Source organism: Botryllus schlosseri, chromosome 15 (assembly GCF_051294905.1).
Source record: "Botryllus schlosseri isolate E-star chromosome 15, Bs_hap1, whole genome shotgun sequence".
NCBI lineage: Eukaryota > Metazoa > Chordata > Ascidiacea > Stolidobranchia > Styelidae > Botryllus > Botryllus schlosseri.
The window spans coordinates 380,287-406,468 of NC_137250.1; the positions used below are offsets into that span (position 1 = coordinate 380,287).

The 26,182-nt window shown below is 40.3% G+C and overlaps 2 protein-coding genes across 3 annotated transcripts in view; both read left to right on the forward strand.

The window, feature by feature from the left end:
• The first annotated feature begins 9,981 nt into the window (after positions 1-9,981).
• Positions 9,982-13,063, forward strand: LOC145457392 (peroxisome proliferator-activated receptor delta-like). The gene has a single exon (XM_080335592.1). The coding sequence runs from the start codon at positions 11,040-11,042 to the stop codon at positions 12,852-12,854; it is 1,815 nt and encodes a 604-aa protein (XP_080191718.1). The 5' UTR covers positions 9,982-11,039; the 3' UTR covers positions 12,855-13,063.
• Positions 13,064-21,374: 8,311 nt separating this feature from the next.
• The window catches only part of LOC145456838 (ankyrin repeat and SAM domain-containing protein 6-like), a 39,242-nt gene continuing 34,434 nt past the window's right edge, over positions 21,375-26,182 (forward strand). Inside the window, exons 1-2 of one of the 2 annotated variants that reach the window (XM_080334964.1) lie at positions 21,375-21,678; positions 26,049-26,169. In XM_080334964.1, the coding sequence (XP_080191090.1) occupies positions 21,604-21,678; positions 26,049-26,169 (196 nt within the window). In that variant the 5' untranslated portion in view covers positions 21,375-21,603. Of the gene's footprint in view, positions 21,679-25,943; positions 26,170-26,182 lie in introns of both variants that reach the window. The other variant, XM_080334965.1, reaches the window with a different exon arrangement.

Consider the following 26,182-nt stretch of genomic DNA (forward strand, 5'->3'; position numbering starts at 1 on the left):
GCGATCATGATCACGCTGTGGGATCAACTCTTGACTGCTTTCCAATATTACCATTGGCAGTACCAAGACCAAATATGTTTTGTGTCAAGTAATCTGTAACTTACGATCATATGTAGGTCTTCACCAATCAGCCTTGGACAGCTAGAAAATTTTAAGCTCTTCCAAATTAGATTAGAACGAGAATTACAGCTACCAAGTTTTTTCTTTCGAATTAGAGTATAATTAGAATGATTGCAACACAGTTATTTCCAATTGAGATTAAAATTAGAATGATGGCTATACACTGACAGTTTTTTCCGAATTAGAATACTGAATTCATATTCAGTCAGTTCATATCACATCAGAGTTGATCCTCATGAGCATGGCAATAGCAAATGCCTGTACGTGTACAGCAAGCTTGGTTCGGTTCGCACGATATAGCCTACTTCTCCTGTAGCATTTAAAGGTAAACCAGAAATTAGATTAGAATTAAATTGAGAGTAAAGAAACCTTTCACAATTTACATTACCGGCATTTCGCTTTCAATTAATCTAATTAGATAACTGGAATTAACTAGTTATCCAAGTCTGTTTCCAATATCACCCAATTATCGCGATAAAATATTCTGGATGCATCATGATATTTTCATCATGTTACGTTGATAATAATGCATACTATGATTTGAGTTTCCCGCAGGTTTGTGACTATAGGGCCCAGTGTTGGGATAACTCGAGTCAGACTCGAGTCACATTATTGTATCACTTGACTTGACTTGACTCAAGCCAGTTTGTAAAAATTATTTATTACCAGCGGCATATGCACATCATGCACTCATGGTATCCATATGCACAGATCGACTACGTGTATCATGAGTCGGTGTATATGCCGCACGAACACCAAGGACAAAAATTAAACTACGTCCTTTCCTTTCTCGATACGCTGGCGTGACCTGTGAGAGCGACCAATTTCATTCATTCGATGATTTTGCATTTTACTGAATCTCCATCGTTATATTGTAGCGTACCGCTCCATGATTAACCTATAATTACCCTCGCTGATCACTGATTATGTTACTGCTACGTCTTGTTGTGTTGCACTCTTTTATGGCAGTCGCTCTTTAGTCTCCGTCGGACGAACATCATCGTGTTTTAGTTGCTTTTAATAAAAGACTTATGCTAACGTATCAACGTTACCTACACCGAGCCGCGGACCAAGAAGAACGCGCGCCCACGACAGAGCACGCTATAATATCACAAATACATTGATCTTAATCGAAGTGACTGGAGCTTACAGGGTATGTTGTCGTATAGTAGTGATAGTAGTCGTAGGAAAGTAATATAATAGCAAAGTATCCATCTATAATCTATAGACTGGTCATCGGTTCCCGTCAACCATTGGCGCAGGCTTATATTGTCAACTATCAACTATCTAAAGTTTCGTATTCTCTCCTCTATTTTGGCGGATATTTACAGACGAAGGGTATACAATACAGGACTTACGTAGTTTAGCAATTCTACGCATGCGTGAGATATACAGCACCTTAATCATGCCTCGTACTTCGATAAGAGAAACTTGACTTGAATTGTAACTTGACTTGAGTCACCTTCAAAAATCGATTGACTTGACTCGTGTCAAAATGCGCAATGACTCGAGATGACTGGTGACTCGAAGGTAGTGACTAGATCCCAACACTGCTAGGGCCTGAATGATATCAGGATTTTGAGCCGACATACCAATAGCAAAGATATGACATTTTCCTCCGATACTAAAATTCTACGTATTTCGACCAGGGATTTCAATTAGTGTCATTAATTTCAAAATACATCCAACTTAAACGTCATTTATCAACAGGTATATTATTACTATTGACAGTTACTCTAAAATTGTGAATATCTTATGGTCCTTTACAAAATTGATCAATTAGCTGGTGTTGTTGATGAATTTAATTAGCTGTTGGTGCAAAATACTTTCGTTGTTATAAGCACATACGCATATTGCAATAATAGAATTTTAATAATTAATTATAATAATCAAAAAGTTCAGCAGTTCCTGTTTGCTGCTTGTTATTATAACACTGGCTATTTTGAACGCGGGTCACTTTAAAAGTGTATATTTTGTGGATAGAACTAGACGAAGTGGCTTATTATTTGTTAGGCTAGGTCCTATTGAGTGAGAAGTTTGTAGAGTACTGTGAGCTCAAACATTTGCATTGTATTTAGAAAGAACTGTAAATTACATAACACGGTTTAGTCTTGGTCTGCTCGCCTATGCAATTAATAAACTTCGGGTCCCTTTTTTCGTGGAAACTCCGTGTACACTTTTTAGAACTCGCGGAATTTGGTGTCGATGTCACAGACTTGTTTCTAGAGCTGTTAATATCTCAACTTTTCCGTTGCGGGTCAATGGTCACAGATTTTCTGTGACCGACTTCTCGTGTCAGATCATAAAATGCGTGCCCGCATAACAGGTCACTTGATGGCTGGCCAATATAGATTTCTACAAACTGTCAATCTGGATGGTTGACGGTCAATTAAAAACCTTTCGAGCAGTTCTAGATCTTTTCATTGACTTTGAAAAAGGAGTAATTATAATTCTAGTAAATATGATTTGGTTGTAGAATAGCTAGCAAACACGTGTCATCGTTTATCGTGAATCATGATACTGTTGTTCTGTTGTGTTATGTTTATGCAGCCATTGCTAGCTCAGAGGCACCACTACTAACAATAGCGTAGCCAGGGGTGGATTTGGGGTCGAACCCCTCCCGTTTCAAACTCGAAACCGCGTCCTTGGCTACGCTAGTCATGCTGATTCCATCTCCGATACTTTTTCGCTCATTTGTAATTCTGTAATCCGTATTATAAGTTATTCTTTGATTGTGTCTTAGCTAGGCCTACTTAGTTGTAGATTTTTAAATATCGTTAGCTATGGTTATAGTTGCGCATTTGAAAGTTCAGTAGTTTGGACAAGTCTGGGCCAGTGGTCACACGAATTCAGTATGGCCAGCCACTACCTCATATGGCAGTTCCAGATTGCCGGGTCAGAATCGGATCTTTTCAGAGCCGACGTATGATCGGTTCGGCGATGATATCGGTATCGAAATGTCGGTATCGGACATGAGAAGTAAAACAAATCTCAGCCATTTTCGTGATGCCACAAGGTAGTAGGGCTCATTAGGGAGTCATAGAAGTAATCCGCGTCTGCGAGACAGGGAATATCGATCTATTTTTACAGTTTACAGGCATAACTGGTCAAAGTGGTCACATCGGTGCTCAAGTAGAAATAGAAGTGGCGAAGTCCTCGTCATATTATGACTGTTTCATTTTTTTCAATACTTATTCCCGTTTATTCGAGCTATCGGCCGAGTGAGAGAGAAAAAATGTTGTATTCAGTGTGTAGAATGCACGTACCAAGCAGTCGACATGATGTTTGCCAACATGCTGATTGTATAGAAAGCGAATGACGTCATCATTGAACAGTGTTAGTTCATTGATTTGGATTCGAAGATTTTGACTGGATTTCAATTCCCGATTTTTCTCATTTCTGCATGGAATCTGCCAAGTTTTCAAGAATCGCTTAGAACAATTTGAGCCATTACTCGGATGGATACGGATCGGAAAAAGTGAAATGCCTTAGCCGTGATACAGTAGGCCATTCATTTTCATCATTTGTCGTTGTTGTTCGTTATTTCTTTTCATTCAATGTGTATTCCTACACTCTTTATATCGCTTTGGCCCAGGTGTCTGATCTCAAAGACTACTCCAAGTCGCTTGGACACTTTCTCATCTTTCCGTTGTATCGCAATCTTGTTGTGGTCAGTCGAAAAGCTTCTATAGTCATTTAGTGGAGTAAAATTGACAATATGAACGCATTGCTCGCTGCAATATTGAAGTTATGTACTTCTAAAAGCCTATATGAAGCACAGCTCGGAAGCGTATGGATTTCGTCATTGCTCTTAAACGACGCTGGCACAACTATGCTTGCGACTACCTCCTGACGATGCATTTCAAAGGGCTGTTGGTGGTCGCGAACACTTTCGGCAAGACTTGAACACAGTAGCAATGTTTGTGGACGGCTGAATAACTGCTCGCTTTTAAGTTCTAGTTCTAGTTGTTCTAGTTACGGATTTGAGTTCTGTAATGTAAGACTGGCATGGTTGCCGAACAACTAGAAGCCACATGTCATCGTTTAGCGTGAATCGTGATACCGGTGGTCTGTTGTGTGATGTTCTTACAGACTCAGAGTCATCATTACTAACAGTGACGTAGCCATGGTTTTGTGGGTCGGAACACCTCCCATTTCAAACTAGAATGGAGTTACCATATTTTTGTGAAGCAAATTACGGACACTCTTTAACGCCCACTAGTGGATTTAAAACGAGGTATAACACATTGTCCACTAATATTATTATATTCTTTATTCACAGAAGAAACTGGCCAATACACACATAATCCGGGGAGCAACCTGCACTCAAAAGAGAAGGACCAGATGGGAGTAAATTTTTAAAATTTCAGTAATGCAGTTGTTATTCCTATGCATTACATGGAGAAGTCAGATTACAGAATTGCAGTAGATGAAGAATTGGCAAGGGTTACAGTCATCATCATCATCATTGGTTTATTAGCAATTTTATCAGTTCAATACACCACAAAAATGCGATACAATGAAAAGACAGGAAGATGTCGAAGCGACAAGGAGTAGTCTATGGAATCTGACACCCACCTTGGCCTAGGCGATGTAAAGAGGAGGCATGCACACTGAATGAAAGTAAAGAAGATAGTATAGAAAAAGAATGCGACAAGAAATAGGGCGGCATGTCATGGGAAACGAGATCGATAGGTCAGTCGTGGTCCGGTAATCTTGAGGATGGACTGTATAGGATAGCATAGGTATAGCATAGGTATAGTATAGCATAGGTAGAGATGATTGAAAATGAAGGATCGAAATTACAGAAATTATGCTGTGATTCACTAGCGTAATATTAGTCTAGTGGTGCATTCAAGGTCCAATAACGTGATCTTTTGGATCATGTCGAATCGAACGTTACCCGGAATCTGTTATTATTATTATTTCAAATATGAGTGCGGTGCTTTTCGCCATTTATGGCCTTGTGCGCCGCGGTCGTCAGGAAATTCAAATCAAGCAGTAACTAAATGATATTAATACAACTTATCACGAACTCAGCGACGGCGGTGGACAATTGCGATGACGAGAGTAGGTTGCGTATGGTGAACGGTATATGTAACTGATTGCAATAGGTTATTAAAAATGATCGATGAAAGTCGTATTTAATGCATGATATTAAAATGTGTTCAACTGTTTCGATGACATCGCATTCTACGCACATTGGGGAGTCCGAGCAGCCGATTCTGAATAAATGGGATGCTACTCCACAGTGTCCTGACCGTAGTCGAAATATCAGGCGTTCGATATGGCGACTGCCGTTTTTCTCGGGTCCTGCGGTGAGTGTGCTGTGGAATTGCTTGTAGTGTGATGCCCGTTCATCGGCAGAGTATTCGCATTGCCAGATCTCCTGGGAAACTCTCTTCATCGCGGCTTTGACGTCTGGCACGGTAATGATTGGATTTTGGCTCGATCGATCTTGCGTTGACGAGCCTACTCGGGCTAATTTGTCTGCTTTTTCGTTACCTGGAATTCCTGCGTGTCCTGGAACCCAAGAAAATTCAACAGTGATAGCGGTATCATGGATATGTTTAAATATTTCCAATATGGCTACAATCACGTTATTTGATGGTCGGTTCAGAGGTCTAGAAACCGTCGTTAATGCGGATAGGCAATCTGAGAAGATGACGTAAGTGTGGTTTCGCGTGCCGTGGTCGAGTATCCAAAATATGACGCCACACTAGCAAAGCATTGTCCATCGACTGTATACAGCAAGGACGGGCAACATACAGCCCGCGGGCTGAATCCGGCCCGCAGACAGTTTTCGGTCTTACATGATAATATGGCCCACGGTTACAGTTTGCCGCAATTCTCCACTATTTGCTTATGTCAAATTATCGTGACTGTAGTACGGTAATCTTTCTTTTTTTCGGACGCAAATAATAGTGATTGTTAGCTATTTAGTTATTTGTTTTCCGTGTGTCCGACATGGAGCCAGAGTCCAAAAAACATGTACACAACTGTGATCGACCACAAATGTCTCATTGACCTCAGCAGCTATTGAAGTACGTTACTTTATTAAATTCATTGAATACTGTTTTCGTCTCTATGCCTCAAACCTAAAGTTTACAATAAATACGATTAATCCTTGTATAAGTGGATAAATACGCGCCTAATGTATCGATTCAGGCATCCGGCCCGCCAAGTCCTTCTGTTTCCCATATCCGACCCGCCGACTGGAGAAGTTGCCCGCCCCTGGTATACAGGAATTGAGTAGAACATAGGTCATTAATTGGACCATCTGTAATGTGAGCTCTGGTGATTGCTACTTGCTGGGGTCTGCAATTGATTTCTTCGCGGGTCGGATGAAATCGTCTGGCGGGCCGTGTCTGGCCTGTTGGATTGTGTTGACAGCCCTGCTATCCTGTAAGGTCGGTTCGGCTATTTGGTTGTGTGTCTTAATCAGGCCCGAAACAACATCTCTTCAGCCGCAAACAAGTACTAATCTTGGCCCCATCATAGGGTAATCGATGTAACTTCTTGGGCACATTACTATATGCATGGTTGTTAAATTTTATGAATGAATTCTGCCAATAATATTGATTCTTCCATATATTAGGCTACTACATAATGCCCCAGCAGGTTGTACATCTGGTGATTCCCAACCTTTTATGGTCGCGACCTCATTTTCAACTTGAAAATGTTCCTTGGGCCAGCTCAAAACTTGATAAGCTGATCACTAAAATATTTCAGCTTGTCGAAACTTACTCACAGCCTAGGAACCTGATTACGTCCAACATCATCGCGATCCCCAGATAAAGGCAAGCGACCTCAAAATTTGGAACCATTGTCTGTGAGGTGACTGAAGCATCCAATCGGCCTTAACCAACTCTAGGAATATACCGTTAGATTATAATTGCGATTACAATCAGATTTGTTTCAGTAATTTATATTTATTTTTGATTGCATTTTTTGCGATGGCAGTGCCTGGTGTCAATACTAATATTAATATACGCTGCATTAACTCGCACGCAGCGCGAAGAAAAATTTCGAATAGCATAAAGCTGCTTGAAAATAATATTTTTTATGTTGATTTACGAAAACTTTTGAGCCTACTTCAAGCCTTCAAAATTCCGGACATTTAGGCATATTTTAGAATTTCCTCCCGGACGCAGTTTCAATGTCCGGGAAATTCTAGAACCCCCGTCTTTTGAAATGCCGATTCTATCTTCAATATTTTTCAGCCCGTTCGCAATTCAGTAATTCGTATTATCATTATTAGTTAGTTAGTCGTGTTTTAGTTATTTAGTTGCGGATTTTTAAACCTCGTTAGTTCTTATTCTAGTTGTGCATATTGAAAATACACCAGTTTGTACAAGTCTTGTTGTTGGCTAGGGTATTCAATCTACTTGAATGTTAATAAAAACGATTAGATTGTTTGGAGTATTCTTCGCTCGGACTTTTCTCTTGCTCACTCGCTTGTGAAAAGTGCTCAGTATCATCTCTCTATTATCCAAGATGGTAGCAAACACCACACATCCCGATTCATGCTACGAACTAAATTATTAAGTCGGTTTCAGAATACATGTTAGTCTTAGAAGTCATAATTTTAAGTAATAGGGCAATACAACGAAGAATGAACCATTGACTTGCAGAAACGATTATTGGCAGCTGTTGTTATAAGGCAATAAAAAAAAACAAGTAGCTAAGCAACACTAACCCCCTAATACCTACCTACAACACACAAAACGATTCAAGCGGTGAACTAACAAATACTTTTCGCGGTATCAGAATAAAAGTCTATATGGCAAAGTAGAACACATACAACAAAAGGAGAATGAAAGAGTCACGAAACGTCAAAGCACACAATATGACCATAATTGCTCGTGGACCGATCCTTATTTAATCAGGAGTTATTATATTTAATATCATTAGAGAGAGAGCAGTTACGTGCGATGAGGTTCATGGTTGGTCAGGCACTGACCCTTTTACAGCCAGATCCGCAAACATATTAACCCAGAGGTCTCAAACTCAAATGTGCTCGCGGGCCATTTTCTAGTTTTTGATGACGCCGCGGGCCGCAGCATCAATAATAGGGATATTCAATGTATAATTTTCAAGTAGGCCTTATCTGACGGGACCTTGCAGACATGCATTCCACAAACATCGTGGAAATTTAATTTAGGATTTCATTATTCACGCTTGTTATGAAAAAAATCACAGTTTCAAATATTTGAATAAAATTGTTTTTGTGCCGGGCATATTTTTTTTAATTAATGAGTTTGCATCATGACATCGTAAAACTGTCGGGTTATAATATTGTAACTAGTGGACCTTTGACGTGCCACAATTTTATGTAGAATATTTTAAAATCTACTGAAGATTGATCTGATATCAGACAGTTGAGCGGTGTAGCCTAATCCTGGTTTTGATAAAGTCGTCATAAGTATAGGCTATTGTCATTGTCATTGCCAACTTCAAATTAAATCAGCGTTAGATTTAGCCTTCGATTATAATTGGAACATATCAATAACAACTTAAATATAATCATTATCGAGTCTTAATAATAGCATTGCTTCTTAATCTTTTTAGCAATCGTACCCCTTGTACTTCCAATGAGATTTCTCGTAGCCCCTGTCCATTTTCAGCACAATTTCTGATGGTACCTATATCAAAATCAGAAAGCGTATTCACATAAAATCGCGCGTAGCGCGAAGACTATTTTCCAGTTGAATTAAATTGGCCAAGAACATATTCCACAGCATATAGGCCTCATTCACAATTCATCTCGCGCACCCTGATGTGGTGCTTCGTACCCGGATGGGGTCTACGGACCCTGGTTAAGAACCCCTGGAATAGAAATGTCCAATCGGCGAATAATTCATTGGTGTTACAGCTGTAGAGCGTACTACTACTCTACTACTACTACCGATAATAACATCGATAAAGAGAACAAACAACACCCAGCATGTAAGCAACTATACGTCACGGGGGTCATAGAATGCCACTGGTTGCCATACTGACCTGATTAAATAGCTATATACCCTACGCAACGCAAGCTACGACCTTTTGATATATTACTATTCCCATCACAGTTCCATAGATTGTTGCGTCCGACGGATTAACAAGTTATCGTTCCGAGTCGGAAGTCCTTTTCTGATTTTTATGTTTGACCCGACTCCACTCGAGTCGATTACCCAATCAATCCAAATCGAGTAATTTTACGAGAAGGTCGCACCAAACCAAATCACAATTTTCAGTCACGAATCATCAACAGGTCATGTTCTATCGTCATGAACTAGATATGTGACGTAAGCTGATATTACTACCACATAGCTTTTAAAAGAGATGTGATAGTGAAGTTTATTGATATGTCAGTGATTTTCATAGTCGTTTTAGGGTGAAATGTAAGTTCTCATTCCTATAAAAGATTTATCGCACTTGAATATATTGTTGAGTACTTGAAATTCCAAAATGTCGTCGCGGGCCGCACAAAATGCTCTGGCGGGCCGCGTGTTTGAGACCTCTGTAACCGAAGAGCTCCTTGGAGGTACAGAACTTCAATATACAATTGCATAGTATATTCATATTGAAATAAACCCGAATATTTTCGGCTGACACTCGTCAGGGGTAATCGTCGGCAACTAGTAGAGAATTGGAAAGAACATTGTATATCAACAAATCGTATCACAAAATATGCTGGTGACGAAATCCTGTGCGTTTCTTTCAACACGATCTATACGCAGTTCCATTGTGCGCTTTGTTTATCAAAACGTCATGTATTTGCTTTTGGTGGCTACGAATATATTCTCAATAGTGCGCGATATGGTACGTTACGCATATTGCCTACTCATGCTCATGAGAAAGAACAGCCGACACCGAATTTAATCGTAAGGCACATCGGAATGTATGATGGCAAGGTCTGCAGCCATTATTCAAGGTATTACGAGTCTGTCAGGGTTACGCGGTTTAGTACGAAGATGCAGTGAAAGATGTGGCCGGACTTGAACAAATACTAAATTCTAGTTGTATGATTGCACTAATTAGAGCGAAATCTGATTCTCATCTAATTTGCGAAATGTTTCTATGCTCTTATTTTATTACTAATCCAATTTCCGGTTTCTCGAAAATGCTACAGGAGAACTGTATCCTTCGAAAGGAGTCAAGCTCGGTGTACAGACATTTGTCATTCTCGTGCTAATGAGAAATACCTTGATTTGATATGAACTGAACTTGATTTTGTTGTATTTAATTTTAATTTGTAATTGAATTCAATCTCCAAGTTTTTGCCAATGCAGTCATTCTAATTTCAGTCCAGTTGGTGATTTCGCAGAAACTTCAGTAGAACAACGCATAGGTTGAATATAAAAACGCAGCAGCAGCAAATTTGTGGCTAGATAGCGTAGTGTTTTTATAATCCACAGCTGCAACACCGATGGGTTGCGGGTTCGAGTCCGACCGAGGTCGACTCCAGAATACCTACCTGAAGTATTGGAGGTTTATCTATAATGCTCCTCCTCGCCATCTCCTCCTCGTAAGCGGCGTCTTAAAACAGTCTATAAGTGGTCCGGGCTACAAACCAGTGGATACGGAATAAAAATGAAGAAAATTGGCGCTCAAGTAAATTATCATAGTAGTCGACAAACCCCATGAATACCACAAACAACAACAAGAACACCAGCAATTTTCATATTCAATTGAAGTTGCAAACTTTGTCATAATAACATTTTGAGTTAATTTCGATTTTTTGTTATGTTGATCTACATTTTCAGAATACGTTCCCATTTCTACTTCTACTTGAAGTAGTTTCGGGAATATCGTTGAATCGTTACTTTTAGTTTTAATTGAGTAGAAATGTACAACGATACATCTACTTGAGAGTAATGATACCGGATCATTTCGATTATAGATAAGACCCATATTTCATAGGTTATCTCAATATGGCAACGACGAACGGGTCGAAAGTATTGAACACGTCACATTCAAGTAACTTGACAATTTCTTCTGGGATCTCAAGTCTGCCTTTTATGACAAACGAGCAAATGTATGATCCTGAGTTTAATCAAGCATCGCACAACATGGCACACGTTACTACTACGATCAATGTTACTATCTTATGCGAAGTATGTGGAGACGGAGCGTCTGGATTCCATTACGGCGTCTATACGTGCGAAGGATGCAAAGGCTTTTTCCGCAGGACCGTCAAACTGAATTTGAAGTATACGGAATGCAGCAGCAGATGTACGATCAATAAGAGGAACCGAAACAAGTGTCAATATTGTCGTTTTAAAAAGTGTGTAAAATTGGGGATGTCGCGCGATTCGATCCGTTTCGGTAGGATGTGTCGGGAAGATAAAATGAAAATGCAAAATACCATCGCAATGCAGCGGACCACGGTCGAGTTTAGCAGTATATTTCAACGCAACGCGCTACGGATTCTATCCGAGAGGATAGCGACGGCGTTTCAAGTGAATTTGAGCTCCACAAGAACCAAAACCGATGCACGGTGGCGTAGTTCAAAAATTCGTATCTTAACATCTTTGAAAGACACTGCTTCCATATTTCCCGAGATAGGTGATGTGGTTTCTGTAGCAACAGCGCGAATGATTCCGCAGATCCACGCTATGAATTTTAACGAAAACGGATTAGGAATGCAATATTTTCCTGGTTCTCAAGATCGTGACCGTCTTCGGGATCACACCTTTTCGATTACAGACATTCTAAATAGTGACGGACACCAAGACGACGAAGAATCATACCAGCTGAAGGTACTGCTTCACGACGGGGCACACAATATCCAAACAGTCATTGGAGATGACAATGGATTGACTCATCCTACAAATAAAATATTACGAAGGGATAGCGATGTCAGTCAAGCCACGATAAACAGTATAGAACGTATGTTAAACCAAATACCTGTGATGAAGAATATATTTAAGCGCGCCGGTGTAAGTGAATCTGATATTAAAGAACATGCCCTCAGACACCAAAAATCAATACTGGAATCTGCAATTCGTATGATGACAGACATACAAGTCATCACCTCTGTTGAACACAATCTAGGACGTAGCACGGCTGAAGTACGTCGTGCACAGTACAATTACGTGACTCACAACTGTACTACAAGCCCACCACGTGAACCAACGTTAACCGCGGGGTTAATGAGGCGAATTTTTCTGAGAGGGCAAAATCGCACTGCTGATGCCGTGAGCGAATTGGCCGAATTCATGAAGTGCGTCCCTGGATTCAGCGACTTGAATTTAAACGATCAGGTCACGCTGTTGAAATACGGCAGCATGGAAGCCTTGGTTACTCTGATGTCGTGCTCTATTTTCCGAAATGGAGTACTGCTCCGGGACGATCGTGCGTACGCTACTTTTGACTTCATATCCCAACTTGGACGGTTCGGCGAGATAATACTCTCAAAACTAGAATTTGCGAAAGTTCTAGCAGAATGGAGACTGTCTGATGATGCTCTTGCTCTGTTCGTATCGGCCATCATATTAGTAAGCGAACGACCAGGGCTGATCGATCATGCAAAAGTGGAAGAATTACAGAACGACATTATATGCGCTCTTAAAATGCACATCGAGCTACATTATACGCACCACTCTCAGCTGTTCGCCAAATTACTTCTCAAAATGACAGATTTGAGACAGTTGGTTTCGGAGCATTTTTCTATTGCGGACCGATTTGTGACCGAAAACAACATGAGTGACTTGTTCCATCCGCTTGTTGCTGAATTGCACATTTAGGCCTGTGTGTTAAACAGGTCCGAAATGGATTTCTCGAATTTTTTGCAACCACAAAATATCTGTTAAGATTGGAGGTTTGTCTCACATAATTGCTGTAATTGTAAATTCCTCTTAATAAATGTTCGTTTCTGTTTATATCATATCGATAAATATTTACATTTCACTAAGAAGATAGTCCTGACCGTCATAATAAATTCCAATTGATTTGATATCAACATCATGACTTTACTCGAGTTAACTTGATTTGACTCGAGTCTCCGTGCAAAAAGACTTGGGTAGAGTCAGATTCAGAAATTCGGATTGAGTCTTGATTCGAAGATAAATTTACGAATTAAATTTCAAGTCTTTACATAAATCGGTGTCGGGTGAATTGCTGTACAGTGTAGTAGATGTATACCCTCGGTGTCGGGCTGTTCAAATGTAACGTTTTTTTCCAATTTCACCGGCTACACCATGAAATTGTTGGGTTTTCCGAAAAAAACAAACGATTCACAAAAAAGTTGGCTTAAGTCCAACCAGCAGAAGCGAAGTTATTGGAGTAGTAAATTTTAGATGTGAAGAAAATAGTATTTACCGTGGCAAATTCTATAATTACTATGATTGGAAATCCTAAATTTTTAACATCAACAACTTTGTTTCTACAGGTTGGAATGTTCCAAAATTAGCGTGAATCGTTTTTCCAGATAATCTAACGATTTTATCAAGTAGCCGGTCAAATTTGAAGAAAAGTTGTATTTGAACAGCCATAATGTACAGTGTACAGGTACATATTATACATATTCTCGACGCTATTGGCTAGTGTGACTTTGTGAGAGCACGCATAATTATTCAGAAACAATGAAACTTCATTTTAGTGAGCCGTCATTGTCTTGACACAAACAGATTGACCTTACACGAAGTAATTATAGCGTACGATGTCGTAGACTAGTAACAATCTAACGATGTATTTATGTTCTGCTCGGTGCTCAACTTAACGAACTCTCTCCATGATATGATATGAGTCTATGCTACTCGTCAACAATTGGTGCAGGATCACATTGTATCTTATAGGCTTGTAAGCGGCTTATGTATTGCATCACATCGATTGTGTCCACTTTCTCAGGCTTCCTATTCTATCCCCGTCTTTGACTGATAAAAATGACAAATATATAACCAACATAGTTTAGCAGTCCTAGGCTATATATGTGTGAGTGAAATTATCATTGAAATCATCATTATCTCTATATTTTCTATACCCGGTCCACAATGAATAGCAACTCAATCCGTAATTCAATCATCATGAAAAATGCAATGCCTCGAATAATCGGTGTATTCGACGGTTTTAAGATTTTAGGATGCCTCGTTCTTCGACAATTCGACATGACTTGACTTGACTGGAGTCACCTGCATAGATCGAGTGAATTGACTTGACTCTAATCAAAATGTGCAATGACACGATATGACTTGTACCGAACATTGACTCCAGCATACCGAGGTCGACTTCCGAATTCCGATACCTAAGTGTTGGAGGTTTACCTAGGCTCCTCCTCGCCACCTCATCCGCTTCAGCGGTGTCTTACATAAAGCCTAGAGGTGGGCCGTGCTATAAGTCGGCAGTTACGGAAAAATAGGAAGAATATCGGCCTGGTGTAAATGACCATAGTAGTCGACAATCACCATGAATAGGCTACCCCCCCAAAAAAAACGCATATACGTTTTGAGACCTACACTGTCTCAGTCGATGATGTGTAGCCTTATAACAGGGGTGGGCAAACTTTTGAGCTCGCTGGCCGCATTCAACATCTGAATCCATTCGCGGGCCGCACTATATAAAATTGGGTTCATAAACCAAAACGCAACATTGCTGGTGTATGATTATATAGTGAGGACATGTAGATAAAATATATGCTTATTTGAAACAAACCAAACATTGCTATATGATGATATCGTACACGTGCCAGAAACAATGGCGAGATTTCATAGGCTGGTCGACCTCAATAACCAATTTGTCTAAACTATAGAGATGAAAGTCTGTTGTCCCGATTCTTAGTACAGGATTGAAATTTAAGTCTGTGAGCAGTGATCTGTTCATAGATTTACTTTTTCGGCTTTGGGTTCAGTTCCTGGACACACAATGCTGACAGCATCATAACCATGTTAGCTTCAAACAAGCTTCTACTGTATGTGGAGATTTCGCGCTGCCTTATCGTCATATCACAAAACGCAACCAGGATGCTATAGCAAACCTAACGGATAGTTTGGTGGCATGGGAGGTTACGACTATTGATGAGATTTTAAAATATGAAATTCATACTTAATACAGAGCAATAATTATGAATTGGAAGTAAATCGCGCCAAGCGCGAAAAAATTTTTCAGCTGAGCTCATCTCCTTCAGGTGCTTTCATGACTCCAAGGGGCACGCGTCCCCCAGGTTGAGACCCACTGCCTTAGAATTATCATGGTGAAATATACTAAATAAAAGTTTAATCAAGCCTCTGCATTAATTCGATTTTAGTACGCATTTAATCAATATTTTTAATAAGTTTCTTTAGACTCTCGCGGGCGGCACAGAACGGTGTTGCGGGCCATAGTTTGCCCACCCTTGCACTATACCCACATCTGCACATCCGTGTTAATATAAACTCATAAACTATATTCGTTCGATTGAAAATATAGAAGCGGTTCCGTAAAGGTGATCACTGCGCAATGTAGGCACTGAGCCATCTAAGAAGCAGATATATGTTGCTATCAGAATAATCTACTTACTAACTATAACTATAACTAACTATAGCTGTGGTCGTTTTCTTTGCGGTCAATATATTTGTGATGTAACTGAGGATCAGTGAAACGTTCAATCAGTGAATGACTGGTTGCTGTGACAAGTGACACCGACGTATCGTGAACAATCCGAACAAACACACTATACAGTGATTTAACTGACACCGTTTATTGATGACTTAAAAATGACTCATAAATTTTGATCCGAGTCACGAGTCAATCCACATTTCAGAAGCACCGAGTCAAGTCAGGTCAAGTCATTTTTGAAAAGTGACTCGGGTCAAGTCAAGTCATACGAAAAAGTTGAATCGAGTCATTCCAACACTGATATATAATGTGGCTATAACTCTTCATTTATTTCTTCTACGGCCATGTCGACATCGGACAAAATTTCTGTTCCAGCTCCAACGTTTTCCTCCTGAAAACGAAATGAAACATAAGTTATGCATAATCAATTCGACAATGACGTACGAGTCGAGAGAGTATCGGTCAGTATATACAAGTAATTGTATTTTATCCGTACTAATTTAAATACACACAAAAGGTCACTGGACTGTTACGTAGGGTTACCATATTTTGAAAATGTGAAAAGAGGGCACTTTTTCAAAATTTTCAGAGTTACAATACTGGAGTAAAATCCAGGGTTGTAACCAAGTCACAAGGATCCGGGTCACTAGTCAATCTCACTTTTTATAGTCGAGTCATTTTCAATTCACAACCGAGTCAAGTCCGATTCCAAGTCAGCGAGCAGGGGGTCGAGTCCGAGTCATGGTGTTATGACTGAGTCCGAGTCCAAGTCATTGTGTTGACTGCTCAGTTTCCAGTTGAAGTCTTTTTAAACCCACTTTTTTAGAACTATGTTTGGTATTGGTGATGTCGACTTGTTCGCATTTATATTATACTAATTGTCATCATTTTTAGCAGCTTCTGGTCGCATTTTCAAGTACCAGCACCAATAGACGAAATCCCATAAGCGTGATTACTGGGACTATTTGAAGTCATTAAAGTCATATTTTTTTCTATGTATCAGTAAGTCGTGAAATACATTTTAACCCAAAAACCGCATCCCTATGAGGTATAGTAAGAAGGTTATGAAGTCATATTTATCTGGTTAGATCATAAATCAGCTTTATAAGTCATATAGTCATATATTTGAGTTATAAAGGATATCGTTGTTTACTTCAAATAAAAAGTACCAATTTAAGCGGTGAAGAGGCAATTAAGTACTGAGAAACTAAGGTAGTTTGTGACCTCTGCTAATATATAAGTTATTGAAATCGCTCAAACTTACTAAGCTAATAGACGCACACGATTTCAAATTGATATTTCTTTACTGCCAAATACTTTTTCCCTGCGGGATTGCATTTGGTTTGTGGAATGTGGAGTTCAGATCGCCAAGACAGCCATTTAAGCGCCGATGGACAATTAAACATGAATATATATCGGAGTTTTCTGTCAGCACAACAGTCGCATGTTACATGGTTTATAACCTCATATATCTTGGTGCGTCGTGGCGCGCTAATGGCCGACGCCGAAGTGCTGATTTTGTATAAATCATGCCTATTTTTTGTTGGGGGAAGGGTACCCGATAATCAAGATATTTGGCAAACGTAAATCGCGCGCAGCGCACAAAAATGAAAAGTTTCATAAATTTCCAAAGAAACACTCTATAATTTATGTTCATTTACGAAACAATTTTGGACCCCTTCGGCTTCCAGCTCGAGCTTGGGGTGCGGCAGTTACGGTCCTGCATGAAACTTTACTTCAATAGTGGTTTAAAATAAAAATGGATGTGTAACATTGTTATGTTGCGAAAGTTTTACTCTTTGGTTGCGTGAGTGACGTTGTTCGCATGTAAAATTACACGATTTCCCAAAAAATAAAGTCATGTTTTTGATTTTTTTAACGTCATGCCCTAGTGATTACTGTACTATTGTTCGAAATTACAATTACTACGTTTCCATGTAAGTCCCATTTTCGAGAGACTCGGCCGAAGAACGAGAGAATTTTGTTGCGCAAGCACACCCACGTCGGCCGACTCATCGGCCATCGAATAAATACTTCGGCTTGGCCGTTCGGTCATGCTTGCGCTGTGTTTTTCGATTACTTTCTATTTGCTACATACAGTACAATTTTCGTATCAAATTAACCATGGCTGCACTCCGGACGGATCTTGGACACATTGAGAAACCAGGAATTCAATTATGATTGCAACGGAAGTTAGTAGTACCGGTACTGCTACGAATTACCCGTAGGCTACCGAAATCTTCTTCGCGATCTGCTCACATACGCTGCTGCCACAATTCGAGGGTTTGTGTTCTGGTACATGGATACAATACAAACTACCGTTTCACCACAAACTAATGTGATCTTATTGACATTCCCCTGGTAAGCTAATCATCAACAGGACATTCGAAGTCAATTGGATATTGAAATCTACTTGTTGAAGCAGAAAATGAACAGTCTGAAAAGTACTCGAGTAGTATGAAGAAATGAGTTAGACTATATACTTTGTATACATCTGTTAGTCAATTGTATACTGTATCTACAAGCTGCTGACGATTACTCCTGATAAGTATAAAACAAAAATATTTTTAGTCAATTGTATATATGAGCATTCGAAACACAAGATGAATCTCCGTAACAGAGGAATAATGACTAATATTACGTGATGCTTTTTGCGATATCCTCAAGTAGGTTTTGCCTACTTTCACAACTTCAGAAGGCCTGACTTCAGAGTCAGTTTTAGAACCTGCCTGAATTGACTGGAAAAATTTAGAAATGACTTCATGACTTGATTAAAAATTTGCAATGGCTTGAAGATAGTGACCTGATCCCAGCTCTACCTCTTACTATGACGTATCCACCTTTATTTGATACTGCGAGACCACCTCCGATCACAATGTTCATCACGTAGGCACACTGGTACATCAGTTTCGTCTGAATATTAAGCCATACTACTGGTATTGGCCAAAACCTGTACAGTATATGCACACATTTCACCTGCAAAAGAGGTCTCGATAAAAAATTTTTCACTACGTTAACGCCAGTTCCTGAAGAAAGATTGCTGGCGAACCGTTTGTTTACATCGATTTCATACCGCTGGTGAAGCATGACTCGCGACGTGCTCAAACGCAGAGCTCACTGGAGTTTCCAATCATTGTATATATATCATTGGGTATAGTTTGAAAAATTTCGAATATTTTTCGTGAATAAATTTGAATTTTCACTTGGAAATCGCTGAACATTGGTGTGCTGTTACGTTTAACTATAGGCTATAGATATTTGAAAACCATTCCTTGACACAGGTTATAGTTTGAAAATTTTCGAATATTTCTCGTGAATAAATTTGAATTTTTATGACTGTGCCTTCCAGCGTATCGGGTCCGTTGGACACCTTGCGCCAACTAGATATCTTTGAAAATTGGTGTGCTGCTAGGCGCAACTGTAAGCTATAGATATTTGAAAGTCATTCCTTGACACAAAGTATAGTTTAAAAAATGTCGAATATTTTTCATGAATAAATTTGAATTTTTATGACTGTGCAGTCGAGCGTATCGGGTCCTTTGGACACCTTGCGCCACTTGGATATCGCTGAATATTGGTGCGCTGTTACGTTTAACTCAATGATATATATATATATATATATGTATATATATCATTGGTTTAACTATAGACTATACGTATTCGAAAGCCATTCCTTGACACAGGTTACAGTTCGGCAAATTTCGAATATTTTTCGTGATAAGTTTGAATGCGCCACTTGGAGATAGTTGACAATTTGTGTGTTGTCAGATTTGCCTGCAAACTATACATCTGTGAACGCCATTCATCGCCCCAGTCTCTAGTTTGGAGAAGTTGGATTCGATTCTAAGTTTAGTGACTGTTAGTTGAGCGTATCATATAGATTAGAGACATCTGAGGTACGGCGTTTAGCGTGTCGGAGCAATATTTGTTTTGTCAAATCCAGATTTTGTGTGCTAAAACTACATTTTGCGAAATTTCGTTTGCAGCAAAGCGATACCTTGCAGCTGTGAAAATTTCATGATGGAGATAGTCATTCGCGAGATAGCTCTGTTGAGTTAACAGTGTTGAGGTGCTAGTCGAGCTTATATTCTTTATTAGTTGTTTCACAAATGACGTGATGCGATAAAATCAGTCGGGTATTTGTACGCTTTATCGATTTGAAGGCAATTTAATGAGTATTTCACCGTAACCTACGTCGAAACATCGTATGTGGCCGAAGGCTGCCCCGCGGCATGGCCGGAAACTTGATCCTGGTGATACATCCGATACTTGCGGTATTCTACACAGTAGTTCTGATATTTATTTTTGATGGCTAACTATAGGTTAGTTATCTATAGGCAGGCCGTGTTATTTTTGGCATATGCCAAAACTGCCAAAAATAGCTTATTTTTGGCATTTTTCAATTTTTATTTTTGGCAGTTTTGGCATCGACCTCTAAATAGATATTTTCAGACTCGAATTAGTCATAAAAACGCTTTATTTGGGTCAGTTTCTCAATAGAGACCAAAAAATGTGCAGCTTCCACTTATAATAAGTACCAACAAAAAACCTAGCGATTACATAGGTTAATAATATCAAACAAAACCACGAAATGTGCAGTATCCATTCGGAATCGGTGCCAATAAAGCAAAAAGAATGAGAAGCCTAACAAACACGCTTAACTCCTGATTGTTACAGCTGTTGAATAGACTTAAATTGTTTGCACTGTAACAGTGCTTCCAAACTCAGGTCAGCAAAGTTTCTCCTGAATTAATTTTTCGCGCAACGAATCTGGGAAATATCGGCTTCAACAGTAGCCGTTGAGGGAGAGAATGTTGCCAGTCCTCCACAAAAGGTTTTCAGAGCTTCAAAATTTCGGAGGGCAGAACCGGCTTCCAAGCATCATGAAAAGAGATCACTGCGCTAGTGCCATCGATCTCATCGCGGAAAGAATTTTCTTCCCGATACTTTTCCAGGAGTTCCCTGTGTTGTCTCTCAACACATTCTATTTTGTAGCGCGACCATCCCATCTCCATCAGTCTACCGATATATTTTAAAAGGACTTTTGTCACGTCAGATGGCTTTAATATTACCAACTCACGTGGAAGAGTCCTGGGAAGGTTAGCTTGTTTAAGAACATTAACGCAACAAGACTGTCTGGCAAAACGAGACTGCAGCTCAGAAATAGCCGGACTGTTTGTTGTGTCACAATGCTCAACTCGATCACAATGCAAAAATCTTAGTTTAATATGGGGGTTCCAGATCCATGAGCAGAATACAATTTATATTTTAGTAATCAGTACAGCGGCAGATTTCCATTGATACCCGTTTTATCAAATTTAGCGCTCGGCAAGCCGGTTAAAAATGGCCGTAAAATTGCCTTTGGACAAATGGAAAGTGTGACGTAAACCAAATGCAGTTAGCCGTTCAATCTCGCTGTGCCCACACCATTTAGGACACCATGCTTTCTCCCCTAATGGGTGGGCCCATAGAGTAAAAAATCTGCCCTTCACACTTGTAATGCGGTCCTGTTAACACAATACCATGAAAGAAATACACTATTGGCAGGTTGTGTTATTTTTGGCATATGCCAAAAATTAGTTATTTTTGGCATTTTCAAATTTTTATTTTTGGCAGTTTTGGCATCTGGCTCCCGAAATGCCAAAAATAACACGGCCTGTCTATAGGCTAACTTCGTCCAGGTATTATTAATATGTGTGAAGAATTTAGTTGAAGTTTGAAAACAGTACCGCTAATTTGTTGTTTGTTTCCTTAATTTTATGAACTTTATTTCAGAATTCACCGCTTTGACATCGGTGGTAGGTTAGGCTACTACTCAACAGTTACAGATAGTACAGTATATATTCCACATATGTTTTGGTGTGTATGGTTGAAGAATCGGTACGGCCGTATGGCACCTGATCTGATGCAACCATAGGAAAGTGAATTGTGGATGATTTACTCGAATTCCAACGACTGGCCGACATGCCAGAGTTAGTAAATGTCCCGCAAGTCATCAGGAATCTGATCACATCAGTTGAGAATGGTGACACTCAAAAAGTAAGTGACTCGGTTTTGTCAACTCAGTTAACTTACACCACTACCGCAGACTGTAAAAAGTGAAACAGTGGTTGTTTTCGGAAGCAAGATTGTTTCTTGCATACTGCATAGAAACACTTAACTACTCGAGTTGAGCCAGGGGGTCTGGTCTACTTTCCTACCCACAAAGAAAAGTGTTCCCCATGGACACCAAGAAATGTTTACCATGAACTCGAACAAAAATGTATTAGCGCCAAAATAAATTGTTTTTTTTTGTGCCTTTAGTGAGAGGGATATTAGGGTTGAGGTGGGGGGAAGGGAGATTGGAAGTAGGTTAGGGTCAAAGTTGGGGTTAGGTATCCCAAGATTAGGGAAGGGGGATATTAGGGTTGTGTGTGGGAGAGGGGATATTAGGGTTGCGGGAGGGGGGATATTAGGGTTGCGGGAGGGGGATATTAGGGTTGTGGGAGGGGGGATATTAGGGTTGCGGGAGGGGGGATGTTAGGGTTGTGGGAGGGGGGATATTATGGTTGCGGGAGGGGGGATATTAGGATTGTGGGAGGGAGGATATTGGGGTGAGGCGGATATTTGGGTTGCGGGAGGGGTTAGGGGGATATTAGGGCTGTGGGAGAGGGTATATTAGGGTTGGCGGAAAGGGAGATTGGAGGTGGGTTAAACCCCGGTTGCTAGTATGGAATCGGTGTCCAAGGCACGCAGGATCACGCTGACTTGGTCGCCAGTTGCACGCGTTCACCCCGTCACGGGTCGTTGATTTCATTTAAAAAAAAAAAATTGAAAAAAAGTCAATGTTCTCAGCCACCCCAAATGCTATATTCCAGTTAGTATGTGGTATATAGAGTTTTGACCTAATCCTCAAGCCAGGATCTGTTGATTACTGTCTGTTGGTAAAGTACTTGCACCTTGTCAGTTACTAACCATTAGCATCTGATCTCCTGTCACTGGCTTAACACAGTCATTTGAAGTCAGTAACCTTGCTTGTCACGCCGCAAAGTTGGCTCTATCACACGAAAAAAGCTCCTATCATGCAGGATTTATTTTTAAAAAAGGACGGAGATTCCATACCGGGTTAGGGGTAATCTAACCCCAACGTTCAACCTAACCAACTTCCAACCCCCTAACCCCAACCCTAATATCCCCCTAACTCCAACATCCCCGCCCGTAACTTTAATATCCCCTAACCCCAGCCCTAGTACCCCCCTCCCGCAACCCTAATATCCCCCCTCCCACAACCCTAATATCCCCTATCCCGCAACCCTAATATCCCCCCTCCCGCAACCCTAATATCTCCCTCTCGCAACCCTAATATCTCCCTAACCCCAACCCTAATATACCCCCTCCCACAACCCTAATATCCCCCTCCCGCAACCCTAATATCCCCCTAACCCCAATATCTCTCCTCCCACAACCCTAATATCTTCCCTCCCACAACCCTAATATCCCCCGTCCCACTTTAATACTCCAACCCTAATCTTGGGATACCCTTAACCCAACTTTGACCCTAACCCTCTCCAAACACAAAAAACAATATATTTTGACGTTTATAAATTTTGTTCGTGTTCATGGAAAACATTCATTGGTGACCATGGTGAACACTTTACGATCTCTGACTGCCATCGAAGAAGTGCCCACTTTTCTTTGCGGGTAGGAAAGTAGACCAGACCCGAGCCAGGGTTCTTGACCTTTTTATTTCTGCGGACTCCCTATTATAGTTAAAGCATTAATTTTAACTCGATTATCATGCTACCGTCATCTGTCTTGTGCAAATATGAACTCTAGGCTAGTGATAAACTGCAACAAAATGACTTTTCTTGAAAATAACATCGTATTTTTAGCCTATATAGAAATTGGGAGGACTTTTATTATTTCAACGCGAATTCTGTAGCTGCAGTTCTTGAAATATGCGGTCGTCGATTGGTGGATAATCTGAGGATTATCAACGAAAAACCCCAATAATTCCGCTTCTACTAGTTGGAATTGAGTCAAATTTGTTTTGCATCGTCTCTGAAGACAGCTCAACAATTTCATGGGGTTGACAGAAAAATTAGAAATTTTTTTTTTCAATTTCCTGTTTAAATTGAAAATTTAAATTGGATATGCGGAGCCCTATACTTGTTATAATTGAACCAAATTTGGTGTTCAGCGTTTTTTAGGGTAACCTGACAATTTGATAACTGAACGACTGGAATCCAGAAAAATCAGTTATTTTTGAACAGCCCTATTGTACAGTGGGCTGTTTTATCTCAGAAAGCCATTCTGTTTTAAAATGTGAGTCCTGAAGCTTTAGCAGTTATAAAGCAAAACTGCCTCATGATTTCTCTAATTAAAAAATACACATTCAGTTATCAACCATTTACAAATTTGGAGGTTTCTAGGACCCCCGGTTGAGAATCACTGACTTAAACAGAAAGTTGTGCGTGACGCTGCAACCAATTCCACTCTGGCTCATACCCCATCGAATAAGCTATGGCAGAGTGCTTAGACTGTTCCACATGGGACCATTTTTGTTGCCCACGAACGCATACTTGAAGTTTGTAAGCCACTCATTACCATATGTTGTTGCCTCCTTGGGCAAATTCTTTTGATATTTAGTATTGTGAATGCCGAAAATGTAGCATGGGTTCAGTGGCGTAGACAGGGGGGGTAATCGGTGTCCGATACCCCCCGTTTCCAAGCTCGAAATACCCCCCCTCCCCCCGTCTTACATATATTTCCATTGATCTAATATTTCTTGTTCTAATTCGATAATCCCCTAATTGCCGCGCGGCATCATCACGCCATCGGTCAATCAGACAATGCAGTGCGGTAATGCCTTTTTCTCATATTGTTCTCTCGTCTACGGAAGCCCGAAAAACGCATCTCACATGGCTCTCCCGTCTCATCTGAACGATATTATCCAGCTACAGAAGCAGAAGTCACAGTAACAATAACACTCGCATTGAAATTTCGATACCGCGCGAGTTGGTTTTCGTGCTTGACAGTCTATTGTCAACAAACGTTTAGAACATGCGCGCTAGGCTTGTATCATTAGAGATAGCGGATCCCTACAGTACCAAAACAGATCGTACTAATCAAATGTTCTGTATGGAATCTATTATGTATTGATCCAATTTGCGATCATTTAGTTTGGTTGTTGCGTGTGGGTTTCCAGATCTACAGCCGTTTCGTGTCTCAGGCCTCTGGCGCATCTGCAGGCTGTCCTGTTATAATGCGCTTGGCCAGTAGTAAAACATTAGAGGCTAGGAAAATTGGGGCCGCTCTGTGACTCGCGGCGCGTGATAGTGCTACTCGATGTGCTTTTGTGATGACCAGAAGTTATAGTCTTGGCCTCGACAATTCGCAATTGTCACTTCTACACCACAAACGCGTTTAGGAATGCATTTTGATCGCGAGCCTAAGCCTGCGCCAGGCCACTGTTATTCACGTGATGCAATCGCACAAGCTCGAGCGGTAATTAGTCTTTACCATCTCCACACACCAAAAATACTACACCATCTTGGCAGACAGCTTAAAAATCAGATTGATTTAAAACAAAATTAATCCAGATTGTTTGTATCAAACGGCAACAGACTATAATTCATATGTGTGTCTTCACTGTTCGAGTGTTCGTCTTTGAGCGCAAAATCGAGAGATCACTGTGCTATAATATGATCTGCGCGCACTTTCGTGATTACATCCTCGCTTTGGTAATTAAGGTCAAGATACCTCGCTGTCATCGAAATTTGTTTACTACTATCAAAATCCGCGCTCATGAAACTCGCTGTCGGCAAATAGTGGCGCGCAAGGCAAAAGCGCCTTCCGTTTGTTACTGTAGCATGCGACTGCGCATAATAGAGCTATATTTTAAGATAACTGGCGAATGTTCATGTGTATAAAGACGTAAACACAAACGAGATTATCTTACCCTTGTTGTATCGGCATTTGTGTGTATTAAACCGTAATAAAGTGGTTAGCATAACGAATATCATCTTTTCAAAAAATATCCCCCGTTTTGATAAATATCCCCCGTTTTTTTTTCGGCTAGCTTCGCCCCTGCATGGGTTTGAATCTTGGTTCAAACCTTATATCTTGACTATGATCCCGCCCGTCAATATGAAACATGCCTTACATAAAAAATACGTATTTCTTCTGTCGTTACACCAAATATGACTTCATAATCTCCCGTCTAGCAGGAATTGTAAATGATGGCTTATGGTCCGCGGCCTTGATGCTCTTCTGGCTCGCAACTGTGAACCACCCTGCCCTACAAAATTTGCAACTTGTTACAGAATCTAAGTTGCCATCACCCGGCGACCGCCGTTCATTTCATGCAATCGGCCATCAAAGTGTTGTCTAAGGTCAGTTTAAAACCTTAACTATACAATTTTTGACAGGTGCAATCCGTTCTTGATCAAGGAATATCAGTTGAGTCTACTGACAGCGACGGAAACAGTCTTCTGCACATTGCCGCCGCAAATGGCCATGAAGCCATCGTCCGATTACTTCTAATTAAAGGTATTATTTACAG